General features: G+C 43.6%; 2 protein-coding genes and 1 long non-coding RNA gene across 3 annotated transcripts; all 3 read right to left on the bottom strand.

Moving 5' to 3' along the window:
• Positions 1 to 235: 235 nt before the first annotated feature.
• On the bottom strand, positions 236 to 1,010 carry LOC144486930 (uncharacterized). Its single transcript, XR_013496356.1, has 3 exons — positions 889 to 1,010; positions 710 to 748; positions 236 to 519 (listed from the first exon to the last, which is right to left on the bottom strand). It is a non-coding gene; the product is annotated as an uncharacterized LOC144486930 (long non-coding RNA).
• Positions 1,011 to 1,392: 382 nt separating this feature from the next.
• On the bottom strand, positions 1,393 to 4,236 carry LOC144486937 (scavenger receptor cysteine-rich type 1 protein M130-like). The gene is made up of 3 exons (XM_078204952.1): positions 4,194 to 4,236; positions 2,737 to 3,051; positions 1,393 to 1,757 (listed from the first exon to the last, which is right to left on the bottom strand). Exons 1-3 carry the CDS (start codon positions 4,234 to 4,236, stop codon positions 1,393 to 1,395), a joined length of 723 nt encoding a protein of 240 aa, XP_078061078.1.
• A 415-nt stretch (positions 4,237 to 4,651) lies between these two features.
• On the bottom strand, positions 4,652 to 19,334 carry LOC144486936 (scavenger receptor cysteine-rich type 1 protein M130-like). The gene is made up of 7 exons (XM_078204951.1): positions 19,289 to 19,334; positions 14,335 to 14,394; positions 10,531 to 10,593; positions 9,441 to 9,755; positions 6,769 to 7,083; positions 5,271 to 5,585; positions 4,652 to 4,974 (listed from the first exon to the last, which is right to left on the bottom strand). Exons 1-7 carry the CDS (start codon positions 19,332 to 19,334, stop codon positions 4,652 to 4,654), a joined length of 1,437 nt encoding a protein of 478 aa, XP_078061077.1.
• Positions 19,335 to 19,793: the final 459 nt, after the last annotated feature.

The following is a 19,793-nucleotide window of genomic DNA, read 5'->3' as shown; positions in this document are numbered from 1 at the left end:
CAATCCACTGGTAGCTTTCCAGAATCTATGAAGAATTGGAATATCATAACTAATGCACCCACTATCTCTGCTGCCATCGCCTTTAATACCAGAGAGTGCCGGCCATCAGAGTTCAATTTCTTGCAATCAACGTTTTAATGTATTGCAACAAAAATAAATCCCATTCCATGTCTCATGTACTGGTGGGTGGAGCAGGAATATGAATGTAGATAACTCCCTCATTTATATGTAATATTTTACTGTTTCTCATGTGGCTTGAAATAACTTGCTGGCCAATACTCAGTTAAGTTGTTTCTGAATTGTACCCAAGTCATTCTTTGCAAAACGGCAGAGAATCCCCTCTGATGTATGAAGCAACATCCATGACTCAGCGTGGGTTCAGGGATATGATTCGAGCCTTACCTTTTATTGATGATCTCCTCTGCATTACTGCCAAAAGGGCGATTAACTCACAGATTAACAGGACACCGAGTGAGATGCAGATCACCAGAGGGGTGGAGGTGCTTTCATCTTCATGTCCTTGATGAAAGATTCCAAGAAGTTTTGTGAGATAAAATGTCCACCATGTTTTTAAATACTTATATGATCAGGAAACACTCAGAATGTCGTTAGAAATTGACAAAATTAAGGCAATGCCAATGTGTGACAATTATTTGTCCCAATGTAAAATTAGCCGTAATCGTGATTGATATTTATTACAGAGATGTACCTGAAGGTGTGGGCGGAGAAGTCGGAGATAATTCCGGACCTGATGAAGACATGGTAAAAAGAGCACAATTATTTGCATTGTTGGTCAGAAAGACATCTGAAAACATGAATTATATTCAGCAAAAATGGGCCGGACAACGTCGCACAGTCCCAAACGGAACCGATCAGCGGGACACTTACCGGAGCAAATCACACTGGCATCTTCCTTGTGATCACAGTCAGCTTGAGCTAATGACGAAGAAGGGCAGTCAAACAGAAAGGCTTCGCTTCCGGTGCACTTCACCTCATCCAGCCAGACAGGACCGTTACCCTGCCCAAAAGCGGCCCCTCCTGAGGCCATTAGAGCGGAGCCACAGCCCAGCTGTCTGCAGACAACACTGGCATCGTTCATATCCCACGAATCATCACAAACCGTGCCCCAGGCTCTATTACACAATACCTCCAATCTCCCGGAGCAGTTGTTGTTACCTCCAGCCAAGCGCAAACTTTGCCCTAAATTTGTCAAAGATAATAAATAAATTATTAACCTTGATGTAGCGCAAGAGAGGAATACAAGCAGATAGCTGTTTTATTAAAGTTGAGAAAGAACCTGATTCTCGCTTGCAGCCGTTTGCACTGTCCTGCTCTTGCTTCGGTGTGTCTCCCCCTGTTGATAAGACAAACATGCTGACTCCATGAGGAACATCAATATTTCAAATCACACCTGCAAGCAAAATGATTGATTGTGTTACCTGAACAAACGACACCTGCATCTTCCCGATGAGCACAGTTGTGTTGACCCCACGGGTCTGCCTGGCACTGCCAAAGGGTCGACTCGTGTGAAAGACACTCGACCTCATCCAACCAAATAGGTCCGGATCCTTCTCCGAATGAGCGAGCGTCATAGTCGATGGAAACTAGTGTGCCGCAAGCTAACTGTTTACAGATCACTGTTCCAGCATCTCGATACAGGTTTTCACCGCAAACTGTTCCCCAGGTCCCATTATAGAACACTTCCACTCTGCCCTCACAGCGATGCACTCCCTTCACCAAACGCAGCTCTTTGTGCTCTGTGAAGCAAATAATAAATAACCACATGGTTCAGTTATCAATTCTGTATCCACAGTGCACTGTGGGTATATATATGTATATATATATATATATATATATGTCTAAGTTGAGTTCACGGTTTGCCATAATTATTTCACAAAGATTACAGAAATACAGATATAATCAAGAATAAGCAACATTGAATTTCAATCGAAATATTTGAATGATGGACCCGATTGATTGCTTGCCGGAATGGTGAGAGGGCCAATGCTTTATGCTCTCTGTGCGCAGATTACCAGAAGAGCTTCAAAAAGTTCCCATAGTGAAAGCCCATGAAAGCCAATGGGAAACTAGGCAATCAGTATAAAAGTAGATTCAAAAAGTTTGTAAAGTTTCTCGTTACTTAAGTAGCAAAAGTTCCGGTGTGAGATTCACATGGATTGGCGCTGCGGTCGCTGCTCCTTGGGACTTTGTAATCGGCAGTAAAAATGAACGTCTATTGTGGCAGCAAACTGGTTTGTATAGTTAATACTGAAGAGGACTGCAAAGTATGTATCAAAATGTTAATACATGGCAGGATACACATGCCAATGACAACTTAGTTTTCGTCCTGCTAAGTGGAATGGAGCGAATTTTGATGCGAAGAATAAAGTGACAGCATGCTTCTTGAGAAATAAGTGATTAAATCAAATATCTTTGCAAAATTATGTAGTTATCCAGAACATTTTACATATAACCTGATGAAACTTAAGGCTCGTGATCAGAATAGTCAGTGATATTAAGTGGAAGATGCATTTATGTCAGGAAATGAGGGATAAAGAAACATAAGGCAACACATCAGAAGTCGGCTGTCGAAATACTTTAGCAATAATCACGTCCAGAATTTAAAAAGTCAGAGAGGGATTTGACAGAAGGTCCTTCGTAAGCGCCGTCCTGAGGTATATCAGGAACATATCTCATGTATGAAAGTTCTAATGTAACTGAAGTTAGGACAGTTACCAGAGCACATGATCTTCACATCTTCTTTATGATTACAGTCATGGTTACCCCACAATGCATGGGGACATTCCCAGAGAAATGATTCACTCCCGGAGCATTCCAGCTCATCCAACCAAATTGAGTCTGCGTCAGGTCCAGCCGATATATGAAGAGGAAGCCGCAATGCGTGTCCACAATCCAGGTGCTTGCAAACCACGTCAGCGTCTGTAAGATCCCAGGAATCATCACAAACTGAGCCCCAGGTCCCATTGTGATAAATCTCCAGTCGGCCCGCACATCGGCTTCCACCGCCAGAGAGCCTTAACTGCTTGTGTTCTAATAGAATAATGAAAGTTTCATATTATGTTTCTTAAACATATTCATCTCGTTGCTAAATTCAAACTATTGTATAATTTCCAGCTCAATTAAAACCTGCATTTTAACTGCCGTTGACAGCGACATTAATCTATGCTCTAGAAAAAACAGTTTCTGTTCGGAGGGGAAATAAATGATGGAGAGTTTACAAATCTTCTAGATATTCACATTTCCAACGGTAATATGATGCGACGGTTTTCGGTTTGGATCTGACCCACTCATTGCAGCTTGTGTTGCTTTGTCATCAATTATGTAATTGTGGTAATTAGTTGTTCCACACAGAATGTTTTAAGCAGACATTTGCTTCTTTGTTTTTCACTGCCTCATTTTGCCATGCAAACTTCATTAGATACTTCACCAGTTCACACATATATATCGGAACATATCAGAGGTACTGCAAATATGCAAGTCGGCTGGCAGCGGCTTGACCTTTCAGACAGTGTCCTTTCTTGCGAACTCACCCAAAATGTTCATCAGTTCCTTGTTATCTCAAGAATGCAGATTTCAAAACTACTCTGATGGACGCCCCTCCAAAACACGTGAATGCAATCAGAACTTTTCGAAACGAACAGTGCACATTTCAACTCACCAGCCGCGACCAGCGCACGCATTAACCCGCACTCGCACCCCCTCCCTCCCCAATCCCTTCCCCTGCCCCCATACTGACCAACAGCACCACCAGCCCTGGCTATTTGATCTGCATTGGACTCTCTTCCGTCAATACAAATTGGCTTCAAAATATCATGGTCATGTTCAGAGATATCGATGCTCTCCACGACTGCTCACCGCTCTGTCATAGCCAGCCCCACTACCCCGACGATCATGAAAATCACCGCTCATGGATCCAATCCACACGGTAGACAGTGGTTAGCACTGCTGTGTTCGCAACACCAGGGACCTGGGTTTGATTCCTGGCTTGGATCACTATCTGTGTGGAATTTGTAACATTCTCCCCGTGTCTGCGGGGGTTTGCTCCGGTTTCCGCCCATATTCTGAAAGACGTGCATTGACCCAAGCAGGCGGTGGACTGTGGCGACTCGGGGAATTTCACTGTAACTTCATTCCAGTGTTCATGTCAGCCTTACTTGTTACCAATAAATTACCTTTAACTAAGATTTTGGCTTTCCTTCCCATCTGACGCTTCATGCAGCAATCCTTTCTTCATACTTATTTAACAGTCATTATGTGAGTGACTGGGACACAAGGTTGCAATCCCCTTCTTAAACGTGGCCCCCTCTCTCTCTTCGTTGTGCTGTTGAAACCCACCCCACTGATCAGCACATTCGTCCCCATTGCCGATTTGTCTTTAGTTGTGTTGGTCTCAATTTACAGAGGGAAGTTACCTGGAGATTTGTAAAGTTGTTAAATGATTTTATTAAATTGTTATTGTCATCATATTCCAAACTATTATGTTTTATTTTTCTTTCCGGGGCGTCCTGTCCTGCATCCAAGCACCAGTGTGAAATATCTCAGCTACGTGTTCCCGAGGAAGAAGTAAAGTATATTCCCCAGTTGACCAAGATTACATTTTTCCCTTTATGTTTCTGGAAAAGTGACCTGTTTATTCACCTGAGCACAGAACCCCTACGCCGATGCTGTCACTACGATTCGGGTTCAATATGAATGTGCTGCACTTTCGGAGATGCGATTCGTTCCCTTCACACCGGACATCGTTTACCCACACAGACCCTTCACCCTCTCCGTACTTTGAATTGTAAAAGGCGGCTTCCGCTTCGCCGCAGCCCAGCTGTCTGCAGGCCACGTTAGCGTCATTCAGATCCCAGAGGCTGTCGTGCACTCTGCCCCAGCTGTGATTGTGGTAAATCTCCACTCGCCCATCACACCGACTTCCCCCATTCATCAATCTCAGTGACCAGTTTTCATCTAGGCGAAGAAAGACATGGAGACCAGTGGTTACAGTGCAGCAAATTAACTCAAATTAATATTACCTTTCGCCAGAGCCGCTCTCCCCGGTGAAGGATGTCATGAGAGGCTGCTGAGCACAGCCAGACAGGAGGCTGAACAGCCAGCGTGGCTGCTCCATATTTGAAGCAAATACATTGATAAGCGGATGAATAATACATGTTTATGGAACTCAAGGATGGGGTAGCATTTGGGCGGTTAAATGCAGAAATATCCTCACTAATCCCAGCACCACGTGTTTTGCTTTCGGGACTCACCCGTGCAGATGACACTGGCGTCATTTTCATGTGAGCAGTTAAACTCTTCCACGGATGAAATCGGACACTCCCACAACCAGGACTCACTCCCGCGGCAGCTGTAGTTCTCCTTCCACACTGGGCCATTTCCCTTCCCAAAGGCTGCACCTCTCGGGATTTTCTCTACCACTCCACACTGAAGATGCTCACAGATCACACTGGCGTCTTCGAAAGCAAAGTAAGCATCACAGAGCGTCCCCCAGTGTTCTCCATGCAGCACTTCCACACGGCCGGAGCACCTGTCCTTTCCACCAACCAATCTCGGCCCATGATTTCCTGTTTCACGTACAAACCCAGACCCAAATAATTTATACATCGAAATTAGAAAAACACATGACAGTTTATTTTTGTAAACGGGAAAACACACTTTACATCTGCATCTACAATCATTGCCCAATATTCACAAAAGATCATATAAAACTAATGAACATTATGTGTGATGCTTTTAGGAAGGTGCTTCAACCCAAAGAGAACAGTCCATCCTGAAGAGAAAAGCTCATGTGCCATTGGCAGAATATACTGTCTTTGCAGCAGGTCCAGTATACATTTTAAATAAAGTGCACGGTGTTTAAGCATTGCATGACGATGCAATTATAAAACGATATCCTCTGGAGCAATAAGCTGAGCATAAAATGGTAAGTGCACCTCCAAAATTAGACAGAATCTCGGACCGGATAATTCAGAAAATAAATGTCGTTCGAAAGATTACTGTATTATTCTGGAGGTTATGCACATTATTGACACGTTATCCATGCTTTGAAATCTCCTCTACACATTCGTACAATTTTCCACCTGAACAGCTGGATGTAAAACATGCACTTGCAATGCCTTTACTGAGCTCATTCAATTATTTTGTTTCATGCAAGATACTTGAAATATAAAACGCTTCATTTATTCTGCTGCGCCAATAACCTCTTTAAAATGCAAACACAGTTATTGTCTGCTATAATCCATGCAGTGGGTTCATGGCTTGGGATGCAGAGTACGTCTACCCAACAGCTCCACAAATAATGTCATATCAAATGTTTAAGAGAAGCCTATGTTTAGCCAAGGTACTAAATCAACAATAATAATCTGCTCATTTCAGACCACGAGTAAAAACGCAGACATTTCTGATTTGCAAAAAAGGTGCATACTTTAAAATAATGTTTCAAAATTACAACAAATTTACAGTGAAATATGAAGCGCGGATGGATGGATTCCTGATCGGTAAGGGAATTAAGGGTTATGGGGATCAGGCGGGTAAGTGGTACTGATCCACGTCAGATCAGCCATGATCTTATTGAATGGCGGGGCAGGCTTGAGGGGCTAGATGGCCTACTCCTGCTCCTATTTCTTATGTTCTTATGTTCTTATGTTCTGGTTAGGTATGACCATGTTAGAGAGAAAGAGAACTGTAATCTCTCCATTGCTGAAATATTAAGAATTTTTTTTCTGATATTCACAAGTCTGCACTCACCGGAACAGATCACACTGACATCGTTCCTGTGGGTGCACTCGGACCGAGTTACAGGAACAAGGGTGCAGTCCGTCAGGCCTGTCTCGCTGCCTTTACATTCAAATCTTTCGTTCCATATTAATCCAGCGCCCTCTCCAAAATAAGCCCCGCTTCTAACGGAAATAGCGACTCCGCACTGAAGCTCAGCACAGACCACTCTGGCGTCATTCCAATCCAAGTCAAGGTCACACACTGTGCCAGATTCTATATTGCTATGGATCTCCAATCTGCCGGAGCATGTGAAAGCTCCGAATACTAGTTTTGGAAATCTGTGGGCTGAATAACAACAGATCAGAATCACACTAATTATTATCAAAAAGTATTCACATCCGCTTAATTAGATTCTATCATGATTGGTTCTGAATCTGGTTCCTCTTAGTTGCCCCTTAATCTAAAGATGTACATTCAGGGGAATGATCGAAGTAAAAACGTGGGGTGCGACCTGGGTTAGATACTCTGTCGGTTCGACTCAACGGGCTGAATGTCCTTTTTCTGCATTAAGAAATTCTATAATTAAAGATGTTTCATTAAGTTCAATAGGTGTCAACTATTATACTCTCCAGAAGCCGTGTTCAGTCTCACAGCGATTCCTCTGGAACACTCTTCCCCATTCCTCCCTTAAATTGAACCGAGCGCTGGTTTATCTCAATAAATTCTGAGTATAATTGCCCCCTACCGCCTGGTGATGGGAAATATCACAATGTGCAACAGGCGGACCTGAATCAATAACATATGGAATTATTTGCCCAGGGACGTTCTAACTGATAGGCATCAAACGAAATTCTATATTTATTTTTCGGAGTGTTGAGAATGAACGTTCTGAGAGGACTTCAAGCAGAAATGAAACGGTGGATTCCAGAACGTCTCAATGGTGATTAGCAAACAACACTCGAGCTTTACTGAAGGTCCATGTGTACAAATCACAAAATGCAAAGGCCAGGTGCAAAACGTAATCAAAAATCCTCCTGGAATTTTAGCATTTCTATTTAGATGGCTCGACTATGAAATGGGGGGCGGGGGCGGGGAGGGGGGGGGAGAGTTTCTGCAAAAACTTTGGTCAGTCCATATCTGGAATGGAATCGGCAATTCAGGGAACTGCATCCGTGAAAGGATCTCCTGTTCTGGAAAATAGTCCAGTGAGAGTGTCGCAGGCTACTGGTTACTGAGTCTAGACAACATCTCCTTCTGTCAGTTTACACTGTGTGAAATCTGCCTGAAGCTGCAGCAGCTGCAAATGTTAAAACAACTCATCTTCCTTCACTTTATTCTGGAGAAAGTATCAACTGCCGCACATTTGTTTGAAATATAACCTAATGACCAAATTGAGCCAGCACTATTCATTCAAATACAAAGGAACTCTCTCCCAGTAACATTTCTGATTTCTCTCCCTGACAGATTCTAAAGGTAAACTCCTCCAAAACAAATAACACGAGGGGAAATCAGATAGGAACAGTTGGAATTCATCAGATTCAGGGTGTGAGAGGGAGAAAACTTTCCAAATAGCATCAAACATTTTGGGACGAGGATTTACATGACAGTTATAAAAACGACACGCTTGGAGAGACAGGAGATATCCAGCCAGTCCCCTCTCACACAAAATCAGAAAACGTTGGAACAATTCAGCAGCTGTGGCAGAATTCGTGGCGAGGGAAGAATAGAGGGAAGTTTCCAGCACGCATGAATCTCCTCCAGACCCTTCTCATCCTCACTCCGCTCTTGGAACACGTTCAATCTGACCAGTGATTGTAGCTCTGAAAGTAGCCGCAGTGACTGGATAAGCGCTCTATGGCCTCCACAATCAATAGTCAGTAAATGTCAAACACATGGACCGAGACACCCGGATTTAAGTCAGCGACAGCCGCCAATTCCGACGGAGTGTCGCATGATCCGGACTCCCTATAAGTATAATTACGTGCACAGCCAGCCGATCAAAGCATGCCCGACCTTTTGACTCTGCACAGGCAAGGTCGGGACACATTAGCATGCCTGGGCTTCCCTCAACCACCTCCTCCCCCACGTAGTTGCCGTGTGGTTGTGTCGGTTGAGGCACTGGGGGAGGGGTGGTGGTGGAGAGCTCGAAGGATTGGGGGATCGGGGTGCCTCCGACCGTATCTCTGGGGTTCGGACCACATTTTCATCTGAGGGGACAATTTCTGGACACTGATGCAAAAAATAGGCATTAAGAATGGAGCGATTTGGAGTTAAGTTAAAATAGCAGAATAACCCAAACGCTGCGGACAGATGAATATAAACGATTGCTCAGCAGAAGCCCGAATATTGGACAGGATTTGCTCCGTGTGGTCCTGGAATGCTTCATTATTTGTTGAATGGTGATCGGAACTGATCAGTGAGGAACCAGGAGCGAACAACCCCTCTCCTGAACATAGCTAACAGCAAGCGCTCAGCTCAAGGACACAGCTGGCCTGGGCACGGTTGTGGTCATTGTTAATCACTCTCATTGCTGTTACTTTATTATAAACTTAAATCCTGGTGTTAATGTAAGAAAACTTCTATTTTCAGAATATTGAAATTATTCACCACTCTCTTTACGACTGCGGACAGTCTCAGAAACCTTTATCCGCCCCTTCCCGGAGAGCAGGCTGTAGATGATGGAGAGATTTGTTTTTTTTTACCTGAGCAAATCACACCGGCATCGTTGGAGTGCGAAAGGCCATAGTGATCCCATGGCTCTGAGTCACAGTCCCGCAGAGCGGTCTCGCTCCCTTTGCACTGAACATTATACGTCACAATGGGTCCGGATCCTTTCCCAAAGTGAGCCCCGCCCGGTGCAGAGAGCGCGGTCCCGCAGCCCAGCTCCCCACACACAACACCGGCGTCCGGCTGGTCCCAGAGATCATCATCCACGGTCCCCCACTGTCCCTTGTAGTGAATCTCCACTCTCCCAGCGCACCGACTCTGCCCATTCACCAGTCTCAGCTTCACCGCCTCTGTAAAATACAGAAATAAACCAACAGTTATTGGCCGGCTGATACGGCAGGTCCGATCGGAATAATTTGAAACATCGAGTGTGTCCAGAACCTCAACAAACCCTGACAGAATATTCAAGATTGCAAGTGGAAGCGGGAATATAAATAGACAGTGGGAACAATCCGTGAATCAGTTGGAAGTTTGAAGCATCAGTCTGCTGCATCAGGCGGGAGTGTCGATAGGCGCATAATTGATTGAATCAGTGCCAGTCAGGACTGTCATGTTCCACGGTCTATCATACTGCCTGGACTAACATAGTGAAATGTCAATCCTAGTATCGATTCGATATTGCCATCACTGTCGAAACAGGGCCGCCCTGCTGCACCCAGCTGAATTAGACAGTCAGGTAGTCTCCAGCCCTTCCTGGGGCGGAAAGATGCGGCGAGTTTTCGGCGGAACCCTAATATGTCGGTGGGGGGAGGGGCAATAGCAATTGCGCTGCATGTCAGCGCTGGCTGGTAACTCGGGAAGTGAAAAATTATCTCCAAACGGTAGCGGGGCCGCGTTGCTTCTCACCCTGCTCCTCAGGGACCTAATTTAATGTCGTACTGAATCGGGGTGCAGCAATGAAAGATTTTGAGAAAAACATTGCAAGACCATTTTCCTTCACAACTGACAGGCAGACCCAGAATGGAAACATTGAACACAAAGACACTGAAATTGTCTCAGGATTTAACATTCAGTTGGATGGATTAGTGCAGTCAAATGTCAGATATGAACTTGGAGGGCGATTACCTGATGGATCAGCCTGACTGTTCCCTGGTCTGCCTGAAATGAAATTTTGAAAATTAATCTTCGCTGCAACACGAGATGAATGAAACTGTCAAAACCATACATCACAATGTCAACACCGAGGATCTGTGTTATTTCTTCATGATATGATTTGCAAGCACTTGATGTTAAAAAGTTTTATTCAAATTACCACACCCGTGATATTATGGCCTATGAATATCCTGGTCTCATTCCATCTTTTTAAAATTCTTTTAACCACGTGTTACCGTATTCCCAATTGTATCACAGAGATTGTATCACAGTGTCAGAGAGGAGGTTTGATGAGGACTTATCTGTTGAGGTAGTATGGGCGGAGATTAGAAATAGGAGAGGAGAGGTCACCCTGTTGGGAGTCTTTTATAGACCTCCTAAAAGTTCTAGAGAGGTTGAGGAAAGGATTGCGGAGTCAATCCTGCTTAGGAGTGAAAGTAATAGGGCAATTGTTATGGGGGATTTTAACTTGACTAATATTGACTGGAATTGTTATAGCTCTAGCTCGTTAGAGGGGTCAGTTTTTGTTCAAAGCGTGCAGGAAGGTTTTTTGACTCAGTATGTAGACAGGCCAACTAGAGGTGAGGCTATATTGGATCTGGTGCTGGGAAATGAGCCAGACCAGGTGCTAGACTTGGAAGTTGGTGTGCATTTTGGTGATAGTGACCACAATTCGGTTACGTTCATCTTAGTGATGGAAAGGGATAGGCATGAACCTCGGGCCAGTGGTTTGAGCTGGGGGAAGGGTAATTATGAGGCTATTAGGAGAGAATTAGGAAACATAGGTTGGACTAGGAGATTACAGGGACTGGGAACGTCCGACATGTGGAGTTTTTTCAAGGAGCAGCTACTGCGAGTCTGTGATAGGTATGTCCCTGTCAGGCAAGGAGGAATTGGTAGGGCTAGGGAACCGTGGTGCACCAAAAAAGTTTCTTTGTTGGTTAAAAAGAAAAAGGAGGCTTATGTTCGGATGAGACGTGAGCACTCGGGTAGTGCACTAGAAAGCTTTAGATTGGCTAAGAGGGAGTTGAAGAGCGAGCTTAGAAGGGCTAAAAGGGGACATGAGAAGACTTTGGCGGATAGGGTTAAAGAGAATCCTAAGGCGTTCTATAGGTATGTCAAGAACAGAAGGTTGGTTAGGGCAAGTTTAGGGCCAGTTATAGATGGCAGAGGGAAGTTATGTGTGGAACCGGAGGAGATTGGTGAAGCATTGAACCAATATTTCTCTTCGGTGTTCACGCAAGGGGACATGAATATAGCTGAGGAGGACACTGGGTTGCAGGGGAGTAGAATAGACAGTATTACAGTTGATAAGGAGGATGTGCAGGATATTCTGGAGGGTCTGAAAATAGATAAATCCCCTGGTCCGGATGGGATTTATCCAAGGATTCTCTGGGAGGCAAGAGAAGTGATTGCAGAGCCTCTGGCTCTGATCTTCAGGTCGTCGTTGGCCTCTGGTATAGTACCAGAAGATTGGAGGTTAGCGAATGTTGTCCCATTGTTTAAGAAGGGGAACAGAGACTTCCCCGGGAATTATAGACCGGTGAGTCTCACTTCTGTTGTCGGCAAGATGTTGGAAAAAATTATAAGGGATAGGATTTATAGTTATTTGGAGAGTAATGAATTGATAGGTGATAGTCAGCATGGTTTTGTGGCAGGTAGGTCGTGCCTTACTAACCTTATTGAGTTTTTTGAGAAAGTGACCAAGGAGGTGGATGGGGGCAAGGCAGTGGACGTGGTATATATGGATTTTAGTAAGGCGTTTGATAAGGTTCACCATGGTAGGCTTCTGCAGAAAATGCAGATGTATGGGATTGGGGGTGATCTAGGAAATTGGATCAGGAATTGGCTAGCGGATAGGAAACAGAGGGTGGTGGTTGATAGTAAATATTCATCATGGAGTGCGGTTACAAGTGGTGTACCTCAGGGATCTGTTTTGGGGCCACTGCTGTTTGTAATATTTATTAATGATCTGGATGAGGGTATAGTTGGGTGGATTAGCAAATTTGCTGATGACACCAAAGTCGGTGGTGTGGTAGACAGTGAGGAAGGGTGTCGTAGTTTGCAGGAAGACTTAGACAGGTTGCAAAGTTGGGCCGAGAGGTGGCGGATGGAGTTTAATGCGGAGAAGTGTGAGGTAATTCACTTTGGTAGGAATAACAGATGTGTTGAGTATAGGGCTAACGGGAGGACTTTGAATAGTGTGGAGGAGCAGAGGGATCTAGGTGTATGTGTGCATAGATCCCTGAAAGTTGGGAATCAAGTAGATAAGGTTGTTAAGAAGGCATATGGTGTCTTGGCGTTTATTGGTAGGGGGATTGAATTTAGGAGTCGTAGCGTTATGTTGCAACTGTACACAACTCTGGTGCGGCCGCACTTGGAGTACTGTGTGCAGTTCTGGTCCCCACATTACAGGAAGGATGTGGAGGCTTTGGAGAGGGTGCAGAGGAGGTTTACCAGGATGTTGCCTGGTATGGAGGGGAGATCCTATGAGGAGAGGCTGAGGGATTTGGGATTGTTTTCGCTGGAAAGGCGGCGGCTAAGAGGGGATCTTATTGAAACATATAAGATGATTAGAGGTTTAGATAGGGTGGATAGTGATAGCCTTTTTCCTCTGATGGAGAAATCCAGCACGAGGGGGCATGGCTTTAAATTGAGGGGGGGTAGTTATAGAACCGATGTCAGGGGTAGGTTCTTTACCCAGAGGGTGGTGAGGGATTGGAATGCCCTGCCAGCATCAGTTGTAAATGCGCCTAGTTTGGGGGCGTTTAAGAGATCCGTAGATATGTTCATGGACGAAAAGAAATTGGTTTAGGTTGGAGGGTCACAGTTTTTTTTTTTTTTTTAACTGGTCGGTGCAACATCGTGGGCCGAAGGGCCTGTTCTGCGCTGTAATGTTCTATGTTCTATGTTCTATAAACTGGGAGATTTTGTGTCAGTCAAATCTCCCAATCCATTTGAGTCCCCAGTTTACATAATAGAATCAACAGGACAGTGATTCTTGTCTCCAGTTGGGTTGCTGAAATTTATGACTTGATACACAGAGTAACAATGATAAAGTGACTCGAATATCTCTGCACCGCCGTCCACAATACGGAGAGTGCGTCATTTTTTTCCAATGCAGACAATACTCAGTCATCCTTCTTAACTCTTCACTATCAATAGACAATATCGAACACCTTTCACTTATTTGCTCCTCGTTGCCAGAATTGTGGGAAAACATTTCAATATTTACTCAAATTTTTCAAACTCTCGATGGTCCAACTAGAATCTCTGGACCCTCTTCATCCATTCCGTCTTTCTATCCGTGTCTAACTCCACTTTTCAGCTTTCAGTAATTCTCCCACTGAATCTTTGACCCATTTCAAGATCAAAGAACAAAGGAAAGTACAGCACAGGTACTTCGGTCCTTCATGTCGATTAGGATGATCGAACTAAAAAAAAAAACCTGCTGCCCTCACTCCGTCCATATCTTTGTATTTCTTGCCTGTTCATGTACCCATCCAGATGCCTCTTAAATGTTGCGAATATGCCTACTTCCACCACCTCGTCTGGCAGCACATCCCAGGCACCCACTACTCTCTGTGAAGAACTTCCCTCACACATCTCAAACTTTCCCCCTCTCACCTTGAGCCTGTTCCCCCTTTCCTCCTGCATCAGGTCACTAATGACATTAACAAGCAATAAAGTAGAAGTTGCTGGCCACCATACAAGCCGCCTGATTTTCTGGACATGCCAGCCATCACCTGAAACATCTGTGTACCGTGTAGATGTTACACAGCAGCAAATGACCAAAACCCATTCCACAGTTCATTCCAAAACCGCGATCTCTACCACCTAAAAGCACAAGGACAGACATACAGCGGTACCTTGAATTTCGCATTCCCTTCTAAGTCGGTCACCATGCTGAGTTGGGACTATATTGGGGTTGCTTCATTCTCTTGTGAGCTCAATCCGTAACGCCACTATGCTTGCATCAGTGTATCATATACTGCAGCCAGTCAGGGAAAAAAAGGCTCAGAGACATGTTCCTGAATACATCTGGGGACAGGCAACAAATGCTGCATTGTCAGCGACACTGCCCTCACAAAAAATAGTATAATAATAAGAGTGCAAAAGCCGTGTCAGAATGTGGGATGTTAACTTTGTTTGAAAGAGATATAGAGACATGGAAAGTGTGGTACTGTAAAATGTAGGCCCATTTAAGATCATAAAACGCCATTGGTACAAAACAGTCAGGGAACAAATATATCTCCTCATGACTGAGTCGATCGATCTGTTAAACTATGGGACCTAACAGATAACAAATAAATATCAGCTTTACGTGTGGAATTAATTACGTAACATTGTATTTGTCGTTGAAAACCACCGTTAAACTCTGGTACCATTTAGCTCACAGCACAAAAGACAGATTATGAGTCGCTGGTGGAACCATAATTTCCAAACGTATGGCCATACCAAATTAACTCTTGCCTGAAGAGAAGAAATCGCATTTAGAATATAAGCAGGCACGTGTCCAATCTTTGCGAGAGAAGGTGATATATTTCTGAGGTCTGGAGGCCGAAGCTAACTGTACAAAATCGTTCAAAACATTTTACAAGGAAACGGTGGAATTTGCCAATAGAAACATAGAAAAATAGAAAAACTACAGCACAAAACAGGCCCTTCAGCCCCACAAGTTGTGCTGAACATATCCCTACATTTGAGGCCTACATATAACCCTCCATCCTATTAAGTCCCATGTACTCATCCAGGAGTCTCTTAAAAAACCCTATTGAATTTGCCTCCACCACCACCGACGACAGCCGATTCCACTTGCCCACCACCCTCTGTGTGAAAAACTTCCCCCTAAAATTTCCCCTGGACCTACCCCCCAGCACCTTAAACCTGTGTCCTCTCATAGCAGCCATTTCCACCCTGGGAAAAAGCCTCTGAGAGTCCACCCGATCTATGCCTCTCAACATCTTATATACCTCTATTAGGTCTCCTCTCATCCTACGTCTCTCCAAGGAGAAAAAACCGAGCTCCCTCAGCCTACCCTCATAAGGCATGCCACTCAATCCAGGCAACATCCTTGTAAATCTCCTCTACACCCTTTCAATCTTTTCCACATCCTTCCTGTAATGAGGCGACCAGAACTGAGCCCGCAGTACATCCACCCAGGTCCTTCTCCTCTGTGAAAACCGAGGGAAGATACTCATTAAACACCTCTGCCATTTCTACTGGTTCTGTACAGACTTTCCCGCCTTCACCTTTTATAGGCCCTATTCCTTCACATCTCATCCTTTTACTCTTCACATATTTATAGATCGCCTTAGGGTTTTCCTTAATCCTACCTGCCAAGGCCTTCTCGTGACCCCTTCTGGCTCTCCAAATTTCCTCTTTAGTCCCTTCCTACAAGCCGTATACTCATCTAGATCCCTATCTTCGCCAAGCTCTCGGAACCTTTTGTACGCTTTCCTTTTCTTCTCGACTAGGTCCCGCACAGCTTTCGTGCACCACGGTTCCTTTAACCTACCAATTCCTCCCTGTCTGCTCGGCACGTTGTCCTGTAGAACTCGAGACAGACATTCTTGAAAAACTGCCACCTCTCTTCAGTACATTTCCCCAAGAATACCTCCTTCCAATTTACTCCTCTAATTTGCTGCCTTCTGCCTTCATATTTCCCCTTACTCCACATAAATGCTTTCCTAGCTTGCCTGATCCTCTCTTTTTCGAATGCAAGCATAAAGGAGATAGAGTTATGATCGCTATCCCCAAGATGCTCTCCCACTGAGATATCTGACACCTCTCCAGGTTCATTGGTCAGTATCAGATCAAGTAAAACCTCTCCTCTTGTCGGCTTGTCCACATGCTGTGTCAGGAAACCCTCCTGAACACACCTAACGGACTCCTCCCCATCCAATCCCCTTACACTAGGGATATTCCAATCTATGTTTGGGAAATTAAAGTTTCCCATCACAACAACTCTGCTATTATTGCAACCCTCCAGGATCTGTTTCCCTATCTGCTCCTCCACCTCCCAGTTACAATTGGGCGGCCTATAGAAAACTCCCAGCAAAGTGATCGACCCCTTCCCACTCCAAACTTCCACCCACAGAGACTCTGTAGACAATCCCTCCACAGTATACTCCTTCTCTACAGCTTTTGCTTCCCTGCAATCTAGAATCAGTAACAGGTTTTCACATCTCTACAATCTAGAATGAGTAACAGGTTTTCACATCTCATTAAATGCAACAGAGAGCTTAATGGATATTGAGAGTATCTGGGAAGAGGTTGACAAATATCCAGTGACTGGTACAGAATACTGATGTTAATGTTTGGTTAGAAAGCTTTGTTGTGATTTCTGAAGTTCATTGTCTCCAAGAGGAATCAGAAATACCCATGCAACAAATTCGCGGAAGAAGTCAGATTTTTCACTTCCCTATTATTTCACTCGTGCCACTGATATCAAGTATATTGCTCAATAAACCGGTTAAAGCAATGTTGGTCCCACCTCGATTTAATATTTAACTTTTCACTATTTACAGCCGTGTCCACTTCTCCAACTCAAAATAATCTGTTTCACAAAAGGCAGCTCACTGAACCACACGACGAGCAGACAGCTCTTCCACTGAGAAGCATCAATCCCAAATGTGTGCACGCATTCCATCGGCAGTAATTATAACTTTTACTGTTATTCCACAAGCAGTTCATTGACTTAGATTCCATTCTGCAATGTGTGCTATTCCACCTGTGGCGACGGTCGACACCCAGACTGCGCTGTTTAACTAGAATTTCAATTCCGTCTGTCCAGCAGACCCAGTAGAATATTTAATCCTACCTGCCGTATCTGAGTTGGATTCCGTGGTAAATCTAAGTTTCTTATTCATTTGCTGATGTTTTTGAAAACTAATGAACTGAAAATGTAACTTTGCGCAAAATGTATTATGATAAGATTCTACAAGTTAAGTAAACCATTTCAACATTCACTTCATAAAACCCCAACTGGCGATTCAGTAGCAACAAAAAAAATCAATGTTTAATGAGGTGAGTCTCTTGAGCACAGGATTAATGGTAAAACAATATAGAATGTGTTCTTCTTTCTTTTACAAAGCATGTTCTTATAAGCAACTGCAAAGTCCAATCAGTATTTTTAAAAATTTATTTCGCGGACTGTATGTTCTTTACTGCGTGAAGTGTTTGATAACAGTAATGGGGCGTTTTCCTATCAGTAAAACAGCATTTGCAGTGACATTGGGAAGAATAAATATAACAGAAGAGGCACGTTGGGAACCAAGGGAGACTGAACCAAGTCAACGACTTAAATCTCAACAAAACTACTGGGCCTGTGGAAGGAGATGAAAGATCAGGTCTCGATCTGCCACAGAAAACGGCATGAGACAGAGAGAAAATGAAAGCGTGGAATAGTTTTGAGAATGAAAAATAATTCGAACCTGAAAAAATCTCTGCATAGAAATATTAATTTAACACATTCTGGTAAAATACCGGTAGTAGATATGAGGCAATTGAGCAGCAAACGTCACAAAGCAAATCACGCATATTTAGCAAATTACATTATCAACATAAGGTAAGTTTTTTCTTCATATTAATGAAATTAATAAATGACATTATTAATTGCTATTCATGTTAATGTGTTGAAATGCATTATTCACAGACCTAGCCCAACAGTCTGAGGCGGAGGCAGCTATTTTAAATGATTTGTTTGTTTTCTCTCTACACGGGGTTCAGACGGAAAATATACTGAGAAATATCAAGAGAAATATGTCTGGACGGTCCTCGCCAAAATTCCTGCATTTTTAAACGCAGTGAGTTGGCTTCCACTCAAACTCCTTTTCAGCAGATTCTAACAGCGACTGCTCTAATTTGTACCAACACAAATCAAGTGGTCCGAATAGAGGTTTTACAGTAAGATGTTGTCCATGCGCAAGCGCGGCATTTCCATTCAATTTTGTATTTAAATCTCAGGTTGCCGTAAGACCCGGCCGAGAAATTAAAACATGCTTTAATCAGATGTTCTATATTCTAAATATATTTGGAAGGAAATAAGTTAAAAACAAACAGGGAATCTAAATTATTCACCAACTGAAACTTCTGCAACTTAAATTTCCAATTTCAATGCGCACTTCATAACAACGAAGGACGAATTTGAATATATCAGAGCCGTCTTCCTAAGTGGAGCGGGGAATTCAAAACACTGCTGGAAAAAATATATAATTTTCCAGATTTAGATTTGACAGTCCATTTTGATTCTCAACTCCAATTAATTTAATCTGCTCACGAATGTAAGGCAGACGGCGATTAAATACACTTTTCTTTGGACACTCGTGGACTCGGAGCAATACTCGGCAAAGGTGTTAGGCCCCTCGGTCCAAAGGGACTGTGCCGGGTGGAATAAAATCAATTCAGTCTAACCCCACTAGCCTGTTCTTGGCTCCTTTGTGCGTTACAATACTTCAAACGCAGAAGCAAGCAGGTTTTCAATGTGCTGAGCACTTCTTCATCCTCCAGCTTTTCAGACACTGAACTCGCCTCCTCTCATTGTTAAATTGATGTATATTAATATGCCATTACCTCCAGATGACAATTATTATTCAAATAATCAACTTTCCCTTACATAGGTCACCAACATTTTTATTACGAAAGCTCAATGTATCTATATAGTTGTTAAAATTTTATGTTCGGGAATTCTCAATAGACATTGGGATACTTTCAATCAATAATAACTCACAGTTGAGAAGCTGCAATGTAATTAGAGTCAGGAAGGAGCGCAGCATCGTCCCGACTGTCGGTTACTGCGATCAGACTTGACTGTTCACCGAGTTTTGTACATCGGTACCGGGCTGTCCTTCCAACACTTTCTGAAATACCAAACGCTCCAGGAATGAATTATTTGAGAAAGCTGTGTTCAGAAAATAATGTTTCCTCCCGTCTGACTAATTGATGCTCCGAATTGATGTGTGAAATGTCAATTGCCGTTTGATAAAAGATACCAATGACAGTTATATCCACCTCCTTGTCCTGTGCAGCTAATGAGGCCTACATTTTTGAAAAGGAAACGAGTCACCAACCCAGCATCGGATCATCGAATCATCATATCTTACAGCAGAGACACAGGCGAGTGAAGGAAATGCATATGGAAAATGTTTGCAAATCATATTCGGCCTGCACTGGATTATGTACATTGTTTTTGCACTGTTTTACCGCTTACTTCAACGAACCATTTCCGAGAAACA

The sequence above is a fragment of the Mustelus asterias genome, unplaced genomic scaffold (assembly GCF_964213995.1).
Source record: "Mustelus asterias unplaced genomic scaffold, sMusAst1.hap1.1 HAP1_SCAFFOLD_525, whole genome shotgun sequence".
In the NCBI taxonomy this organism is placed as follows: Eukaryota; Metazoa; Chordata; class Chondrichthyes; order Carcharhiniformes; family Triakidae; genus Mustelus; species Mustelus asterias.
Note: the sequence above shows the minus strand (reverse complement) of the source record. Positions and strands in the feature narration are given on the sequence as shown.

Coding starts and splice junctions, on each gene's coding strand:
- LOC144486937 (XM_078204952.1), bottom strand. CDS start 4,236: ATGAAGCGTCAGATGGGAAGGAAAGCCAAAATCTTAGTTAAAG. Junction 3,052..4,193: donor AGCCAAAATCTTAGTTAAAG/GTAATTTATTGG, acceptor TTATTCTATTAG/AACACAAGCAGTTAAGGCTC. Junction 1,758..2,736: donor TGTGAAGATCATGTGCTCTG/GTAACTGTCCTA, acceptor TTTGCTTCACAG/AGCACAAAGAGCTGCGTTTG.
- LOC144486936 (XM_078204951.1), bottom strand. CDS start 19,334: ATGCTGCGCTCCTTCCTGACTCTAATTACATTGCAGCTTCTCAACT. Junction 9,756..10,530: donor CAGTCAGGCTGATCCATCAG/GTAATCGCCCTC, acceptor TGTATTTTACAG/AGGCGGTGAAGCTGAGACTG. Junction 4,975..5,270: donor CGCCAGTGTCATCTGCACGG/GTGAGTCCCGAA, acceptor TTCTTCGCCTAG/ATGAAAACTGGTCACTGAGA.